The sequence below is a fragment of the Oryza brachyantha genome, chromosome 7 (assembly GCF_000231095.2).
Source record: "Oryza brachyantha chromosome 7, ObraRS2, whole genome shotgun sequence".
In the NCBI taxonomy this organism is placed as follows: domain Eukaryota; kingdom Viridiplantae; phylum Streptophyta; class Magnoliopsida; order Poales; family Poaceae; genus Oryza; species Oryza brachyantha.
In genome coordinates, this window is record NC_023169.2 from 11,759,071 (window position 1) to 11,768,164 (window position 9,094).

At 42.1% G+C, this 9,094-nt stretch overlaps 1 protein-coding gene across 2 annotated transcripts; it reads left to right on the plus strand.

Moving 5' to 3' along the window:
- Window positions 1-2,417: 2,417 nt before the first annotated feature.
- LOC102722691 (mitotic checkpoint serine/threonine-protein kinase BUB1) lies at window positions 2,418-8,706 on the plus strand. Of its 2 annotated transcripts, XR_005812193.1 has the most exons (15): window positions 2,418-2,607; window positions 3,208-3,367; window positions 3,464-3,621; window positions 3,732-3,825; window positions 5,143-5,253; window positions 5,341-5,428; window positions 5,642-5,745; window positions 5,827-5,898; window positions 5,984-6,073; window positions 6,184-6,341; window positions 7,130-7,184; window positions 7,270-7,404; window positions 7,535-7,656; window positions 7,815-8,235; window positions 8,325-8,706. XR_005812193.1 is itself a non-coding variant. In XM_006657683.3 (14 exons), exons 1-14 carry the CDS (start codon window positions 2,468-2,470, stop codon window positions 8,002-8,004), a joined length of 1,677 nt encoding a protein of 558 aa, XP_006657746.1. In that variant the 5' UTR covers window positions 2,418-2,467; the 3' UTR covers window positions 8,005-8,706. The 2 variants fall into 2 exon arrangements, 1 of the variants encoding a protein (XP_006657746.1); XM_006657683.3 differs by having other exon boundaries at window positions 7,815-8,706.
- The last annotated feature ends 388 nt before the right edge of the window (window positions 8,707-9,094 follow it).

Here is a 9,094-nt window from a genome sequence, read left to right on the forward strand (position 1 = left end):
GCTGTCCTTTGCCCTTGCCTTCTCCTCAACACCCAAGGAGCCAATGAGATCAGTAACACTGAACTCCTGTCTCTTGTGTTTTAGAGAAGTAGCAAAATCTGACCAAGAGGGTGGCAGTTTGGTAATAATGCCACCAGCCACAAACTTGTCAGGCAATTCACAGCGGTTGTTCTCAAGTTCTTTTGTCAGCATCTGAATCTCATGAGCCTATTCCTCTACAGAACGATCATAAACCATTTTGTAGTCATAGAACTGCTCCATGACATACAGCTCGCTGCCAGCATCGGAAACTTCGAACTTGGCCTCAAGTGCATCCAACATCTCTTTCCCCGAAGGCATGTGCATATACACGTCCACTATGTTGTCGGTCAATACACTGATCAATGCCCCACGAAACAGGCAATCTGCCGATTCAAATTTGGCCTCCTCCTCAGGTGAGAGAGGGCTTTCGGTCGGTTTGCCCCGTGAGACAAAGAAGCATTGCATGACTGTCAACCACAGCAGTGCATGTGCTTTCCATCTCTTATAGTTTGAACCATCAAATGCATGCGGTTTAAAGTAGCAGCAAAACCAACTACCGAAAAGGACCTATAACGTTTTTGGATTGTTGGAAATATGGTCACATTTCGGCATATTTTAATCCAACATAATAAGACAATAGGCATGACAAACATAGTGAATAATCTAACGATTATGAACAGAACATTTGACAGCATGCTTAATATATGATAAGCACAAGCATCCATATGATCATGATATAACAATGAAACCATTGCTATCAGGCATTCGAAAATACTAAACAAAATAGAGGAGAGCGCGATATACCCTAAAAATGCCCCTCCGCTGGTGTTTGAGGCAGTACTGCCTTCGTTGGTGTTGTTGTTCTCGTTGACGTTGACGTCATCGTGCGCACCGCTGCCATCGTCGTGAGCACCACCGCTCCCGCTTCCATTCTCGTCAGTTGACATGACGCAGTGAGCAGTCGTGCGAATGCACTCCCCAAAAACCTTAGCACCCGCCTACCCGAGCAGGTACTCTTGCGAGAGGGGTTCCGGAGGCCTGCTCGTTCTGAACTCTCGTGTGCACAAGAGAAACAGAACCGGAGAGATAGATGGGTGGCGCAAGAACTTGAGCAGAACTAGAGAGAAGAAAAAGCTATGGAGAAGAATGCACTGGCCTTAATTATCGCTGTGGACGTTACGCAATTATGGGGATTCGAGCGAGCCGACGCCGCGTCCCGGACCGGCCGGCGCGCGCGCGTGTGGCGGTCTTCCTACCGTCTCAACCAGTTAACGGAGAGTCTCACTAACATCACTATTTAAGTTGAGCTTCTCCACTTTAAATCTCGAAGGTGGTATTATTGTCTCTACCATTCATTGTGGGCTAGTGAAATTTTAATCAACTTTAATTGGGCCTAGCCCATTTTGATTAACAACACATTTACATATGTTATACAATTGAGTTCAATGTATAATGGACTAGGTTGTTCTTTAGTCCGGTTCATCCAAGTGCATAGTTACTATCGGGATATTAATTCAACTTTAGATTTAATTTTTAAAATTTCTTGCAATGGGTTTACATTGATGCAGAATCTGTACTTTTCACGTTGTATGCCTGGGAGATCTGCTTAACTATAGTGCAGGTCTTAAATCTTTTGGTTCGAGATGTGCTAGTCAATTTAACTTAGGAGCGAATATCATTTAGGTATGTAAACTTGAAAATTGTATATTTAGGTTCTTAAACTTAGAAGTGAATGTCATTTCTGTTTTCCCTCCTTGGGGTCTAAATTGCAAAAATAACCACCGGCCCACTAATGGTCGTCGCCGCGACCCTATCTTCATCTGCCACATCAGCTAATACGTCCTTCCAAAAGGTGTTTTATATATCATGCCCTTAGGTTGGGCACGAGGAGGTTATATTTGCAATATTTTTGAATAAAAATCTACTACCTCCGTTTGATAACGTAAGATGTTTGACTTTTTTGGGTGCAACGTTTGAACATTCGTCTTATTCAAAAGTTTGGTACAAATATAAAAAATGACAAGTCATGCTTAAAGTTCTTTTGATAATAAAGTAAGTCACAAGCAAAATAAATAATATTTTCATAATTTTTTGAATAAGAAAAATGATGAAACATTATAAACATTATAAGTAAAAAAGTTAAACACCTTGCATTATGAAATGGAGGGAGTAGTTCTATAAATATTTTGAAAATTAAAAATAAAAAATTCTATCGTCAACTGGTTACAACCAAGTGGCTATAATTGGGCTTTAGCCCACAGCAGCCCATCGAGCCCGTCCGCCCAACCATCCATGCTCCCCCGGTCAATCCAACCGCACAAAATTCAAACTCCTCCCCTCTTCCACTCCACGCTCCATTCTTCCGCTCCCCTCTCCACTCTCTCGACACCGCCGCCCGGCGATCGCCGGAGGAATCCGGGGGGGCTTCTGCCGCGGCCGAAGGGGGATGGTTCTGCTCGAGCGCTCTCCGGCGGCGGTTCCCGCGGCGGCCGTCGCCTCCTCCAGCCCGCTTCGGAGGTCGTCGCCGAGGGTTCCGCCGCGGGGGGATGCGTCCCCGCCCTCCGATCCCATCCTCCCGTACCTCAGGTGAGGGCCCAAAATCAGCCTCGCTATCTGCGGCGCGTTCCTTTGGTTCAGGTCCTGTTTGGGTGCGCGAGTGTGGGATTCCGCCGTAGTTGCTTGGGGTGCTTGGTTTCGCGGACAGCTGTTTGGCGACAGTGGAATTGTGTTTTGAGGGGATACTGTGATTGATCTCTCGTAATGTCCAGCGTCGGGAAGGATGTAGTTTTGGAGCTGATTTGTTTTCCGCAACTAGAGTACTAGACTGATTTTTCTTGTGGAGGATTAGCTTGTTCATGTGGAGACGGTTCTCTTACTCCTTTATCAGTTCTTGAACTGTGTCAAGTAATGTAATATGTCCACTTTCTTTGCTCCTTCTGTGCTAATGTTCTGCTTTTGATAAAAGCCGCGGATATGTCCTTTTGGTCTAAAATTTGTATCCACTACTTATTTATATATTGTTCCTCGTTCTATTATGTCTATTTTACAAGATATAAATCTAATCTTTCATAGACATGCTGGTATTCATGCATAATTTATCTGTATCAGTGCGATTTGTTTGTCCTCATTAGGTCCCTAGTCCTGGTGAATGCAATCGCTTATGTTAGTTTCTGACTTGGTATTCAGGTCTATCAACAAGGCTATGGATGAGCTCAGGACAGGCCCAAAATTTGAAGCTGCTGCACTTGATCGGCTCAAGACTTATGTAATGGAATGCATTGATAAGTATGGCGATGATTACCAGTACTCCACTGACCCCCGACTCCTCAAGATCTGGATCCTCTATGTAATTGATTGGTTTTGAAGTTTCAATTCTTATCTTATCCATTTTATCTATCCTTTTGCTCATGCCCCCCCCCCCCCCTGTTTTGTTCTATGTCAGGCGGATGCAATTGGTGATTTTGATAAGGTGTATAAGAAGTTGGAGGAGAAAAGAATGTATTTGGAGCATGCACTGCTCTATGATGCATATGCACTATTTCTTTTTAGTAAGGGGAACGTGCTGGAGGCTGTTAAAGTATATGAAGTTGGTATTTCCAGGTTAGTATGACTTGAAAACATGTTTAGTTGAAGTGAATTTTTTGAGCAACAACCTGACGTTGTCAAATGTGCCATGTTGATGTGATGACAAATTATTTCCGTGGTACCAGAAAAGCTGAGCCACTTGATCATTTGAAGAAGATGTATACGATATTTTTGAAACACATGGAGAAGATTATAGAAGAAGCAGATGCCGATGCACAGGTATGGTTATAGTGTGGTGGAATGGACATTTTTCTAGTTGTCCACATATTATGCTTCATGCTTCTGTGTATCTGTCATATAATTCACAAATTTCATATTCAATTGCACTTTTTAGTAATGGCCACAAGGCTTTGTTGTACATTTGTATCACTTTACCTATGCCGACAAGGCTGACAGACTTGCGGCAGTAATAACTGTTTTAATATTGTTTTGTATATGATATTTTTCTGTGGTGAAGAATTTGGTTTTCCAAAAAATGGTTAGCAAGCAATAGGATAATTGTCTTCACATTTCTGTGCTTGTGAATTGTGACACATGCTTTCACCAAGTTTAATTTACATAATTTATTAAATTATTTGCATGTTTTCCTGTTGTGAACTGAATATTGCTTTGAGGCTAACCACAATAATGTCTACTTTGTACTTGATGATCTTTACTAACTCGTAAATCCATAACATCTATTCAACTAAAACGCATGATGATTTATTTTACAATTTCATGGAAATATTTTCTGTTGTCACTTCTGCAACTCTACTTTTACAAAATAGCACGATTTTAGTTATTTAGAGTGGCTATTTTGTTATTTATGTGTTTAGAGATATTTATTTAGTTTAATCATGCTCCCTCCATTTCTTAATATGTGACGTTGGTTAGTTCCATTTTGAACTGACCAGCGTCATATTAAAAGGATGGAGGGAGTAGTTGGGATTTGGGAATAAACTTCAGGAAGTACTTTCCACTGATTCTTGCTGCTCATGTGTTCTATTATGAGTTTGTCTCAGAAATATGACATTTATGCTATATGGTACATTGGTAGAATTCAGAGAGCATTTGCATAGCTTTAATATAGTGGTGAAGCCAGAACATAAATATAGGGGCCTATCAGCATAAGCTACCATACCAAACAGAAATTTCATAACCTTATACGGTTAAATTCATACGTCAGAATAAATAGAGAAAATCGAGAAAAATGCAAAGAGTAAAGAACAACAGCAGAAGTCGGGCTCAAGCCACACAATGTGTCATTGAATGCTACATCCCTGCCCCCTGCTTGAGTAGACTGATCATTACTAGATAAAGAAACGTGGGACATGCGATTTTTATATGTCTTTAAAGAACAATAGCTAAAACCCCCTAAAACTTGTGAAATAATCTATATAAATATTGTTATTTATTTCTTTTACTTGTCATCACTGGCCATTATTGTATCCAAGTTTATTCTTTTGACGCGTATATTACAGTCGTCCAACTAATGCCCTGCTTCCTTGTGTATGATTCACCGTACTAAGCCCCATCATGTTTGTTACTGTGTGCTAGCCCAAACCATCAAAAATACAGAAGAAGGATCCTATTTTGGTGGATCCGTGGTCAGAGTCTACTATGAATAATTTATTGGAGAAAATTAATGTTGGCCTAAAGAAGCTCACTGTAAGTTGCATCTACTATTTTACTCTATATGATTCTATAATGTCTAGCTTAGCTCTCACCTTGGAAGGTTTTCCAAATCCTTGACAGGGATATCATAAGATCAACAAGGTCTATCCAGGAAAGGTGCCGTTAACTTCGTCTCAGAATGTTTTAAGAAACAAGGTTATTGAATTAGGTATAAACTATAATTTCTTGCTTGACAGTCTTTTACCGAAACTATAATCCTTTTTGTTGTTTGGGTACTTCATTATCAATGCTCTGTAAGTCAGAATGACTACACAATATTCCCCACAAAAGGGAAGAAATATACTCCTTTCCAATTAGATAAGGCCCATTTATATCAATGATATAACGAAGTTTAATTACAAATCCCTTTTGTTGAACCAAGGTGGCAGAAAGTACCAGATCAAAGGTTCTCCTGGTACTGGTGCTTTTGCAAAAGTATACAAAGCCAGTGTCGACGGTAATACGGAAGACCTGGTTGCTTTAAAGGTGAGTCATGCTTCCATTTGTCTTACTGAAGCCTGCCTTTTTCAGTTGTTTCCTCTATTAAACTCTAGTTCCTGTTTGCAGATTCAAAAGCCTCCATTTCCCTGGGAATTTTACATGTATCGCCAGCTTGATATACGCATATCTGATATTGAGGTACAGATCATTTTATCTTTTAGGAAGATCATAACATTGTAATTGAAAGGTTATCATTTACACTGCAAAACAATTGTACTTCCAGAGACCAAGCTTTGGCTACACTCATGATGTGCACGTATATGCTGATGTCAGTGTGCTAGTTTGTGATTACCTGCCGTATGGAACTCTTCTGGTAAAATACTTTATGTATCAAAAGTCTTTGAAAACGTGATCATGCAAAACTAGCATTTTACGCCTGGAGTATAGTGAATCTGTGTTTCATAAGACACAAATCTCTTGCAGGATGTTATAAATTCCCATATAGTACTTGAACGCCATATGGATGAAGTTCTATGCATATATTACACTATAGAGATGCTGCGTATGCTGGAAACACTGCACAGCGTTGGCATAATCCATGGTGATTTCAAGCCTGACAATATGCTTGTTTGCTACCCAAGGTAAGTAGATAACCAACTCAGCTTAGAACACTGGATGGAGTGTCCTCCCACTTCCTCTGGTATTCTCTAACTGAAATTGGGCAACAGAAGAAAAATATTTATCCAGCGACCACTGACATTTTACATTTAATAAAAATCTACAGATTTATTCTAGTTGCCATATTTGTGCAATCTGTTCATTTGCTCAATGCCCATATTCTCTTGCTATTTGTTTTGGATAGATCTTATTGTCATGTTTGTGGGTGATGATGTCCATCTTTTAAATATTTTTATTTCAAGCTTCACAACTATCTACAAAAAAGACTATAAATGTTAGATTATTGCATATAATTACATAGTTTTCAATGAAAATATTTGTAATGGATGGCCATAAAAACAACCATGTTAGTAAAAGGTCAATTTTTTGGCCCCAGATGTTGGGTTTGGTGGGTGCAAAGATCCTTGCTGATTTACTTCTGTTTTTTTTACTTTATATGAGTGGTTACTGGAATCTGTTTGATGGCTCCATCCTCCATGTTTCCACTGAAATGAAGATCTTTTGATATATATTTCTTTGTCATTTTTGTGGGGCATTTGATGCAAATGGCCTGTTTCTGCCAAAACTCAACTAGCACCTATCTAGTACATCCACCTGTACATGTCATTTCTGAAAAAAAAAAAGAAAAAGCTAACCTAATGCTCCTTCCAATCTTTAGCCCTGGTCTACATCAGTCCAATATTTTGCCCTTGTCCCGACATGTATGTTTTGTTCATCCGTGTCATTATTTTGCATGTGATGGTCTGTACAGTGGAGATATCACAGACGAAACCTTCAAAGGCGAGACAAGAACCGAGCGGAATCAGGTCAGCATCTCAATCCCAACACGCTTGGAAACTTGGCTAGAGGTTCTTGATCCCTCTCCTGATGCTTATGAAATTCTCATTCCAGGGGCTCTGCCTTGTTGACTGGGGCCGTGGCATCGACCTGAACCTTTTCCCAGCCGGCACGGAGTTCCACGGTGACTGCCGAACCTCGGGGTTCAGCTGCGTTGAGATGCAGGAAGAGAGAGCCTGGACGTTTCAGGTCTGTGCTAGTGCTACCCGAGTTACTCAAAGGCCTCATCATCACTGAGCCATCTCTGAAAGCAAAACCCTTGCCTGACGAAGCCAGTTTGTTTGTTGGTCGGTCGGTCGGTTGGTTTCTTCTCCTGCAGGCTGACACTTACGGCCTCTGCGTCATCGCGCACATGATGCTACATGGGACACAGATGAGCATCGAGAAGGCGCCCAGGCCCGGTGGAAGCTACATGTACCAGCCCAAATCGCCGTTCAAGAGGTACTGTGCTCTGTGCTGCCACCATTGCCAACTCCTCAATACATTCGTGTGTGCTACCATGATTCACACTAGTGTAGCTAAATATAAATAATAAAGCAAGAGTAGATTGCATTATGTAACAGGAGCTGTTTGGTGCTGCCCGTTCTTGCCCTTGACAGGTACTGGAACGTGGAGCTGTGGAGAAACCTCTTCTCCACGCTGCTCAACGCGACCTCCAACGGCAACGACGCGGCCGTCCTCCGGAGCCTGCGGATGTCGTTCCAGGAGTACCTGTGCAGCAGCCGGCAGCTCGTCGGCAAGCTGAACCAGCAGCTGGCCAAGCAGAAGACCTCCCTCTGCCTATCCTGATCAACCTCGTTTCATCGCATCGTTCCCTGATTCCCTGATGTTTTTGCCTGTACAAAGTATATATTCCTTTCGTAACTTCGCAGCATTTCTTCCTGCGTGCAGCAGCAGGAAGAAATGTTCACTTGTGAAACACGCCTATTGGTCCACGGACGGGGAACTGCCATGCCAGTATGGCAGCCACCGTGCTGCGTATGCATCTGTCACGTCATAGTTTTTTTTCTCTCTGCCGTGGTAAGTCAAAGGGGTGGCGTTCGCGATCAGATCATCAGATGAGATGATGAGGCAGTGATGATGGTGTAATGGTGTCTTCTTGGCCACAGGACCAGGCCAATTTGGCGATTTCCAGCCGTGCATGGCCCGGCCGACCGTCGCTGGCCGTTCTGTTTGTGTGGTCGCGGAGGCCGGGCGTCGCTGTCTGATCGGTCGGGGGCATCGTGACCTGATCCGTCGTCGGAGGATGACAACGTAAGCGGAGCGTCAGGTGCTGCGGCTATACGATAGAGCGAGCACGTTCTGAACAGCATCATGGGACATAGAGATTGTTCATATTGATCGTGTTTTTAGAAACTATATTCCGCTTAGAAACATTGTACGTCAGCTTTGTTTCGGCAATGTTTTCTAGGTTATCCGCTAGCCTTAAGTTAACACGAGATCCATCGCATCGATCTCTCATCGTTGATTCATGATTACATAATCCTAGGTACATACATGCGTAAACAATTAGCCATGTTGTTGAACACCGAAAACACAACATATTACAGTGGGGAACCAGGGCTGGCCGAGCCATGGATCCAAATTCAGCCATCCGGTTAGTACGCATCAGTTGGCGAACGCTGTGCTGATCGAGACGGTTTCAGAAAAAAAGTAGAGGTGTTAATTTGGTAATTTTTACCGGGCCTTTTTAAAGTAAAGAATTTAGATACTTACATGATTTAATTTAAAATTCACTCATCTGGAAATTTTAACTCAGAACCTAAGATGCTACGTTGGCCGTTGCTTTCGTTGCTGATAGGTGTTACATGTTACACGGCTTGATTCGTCCATTCAAGTCTTTATGCATAGGTTGTGATATCTTTTGTACAGGGACAGT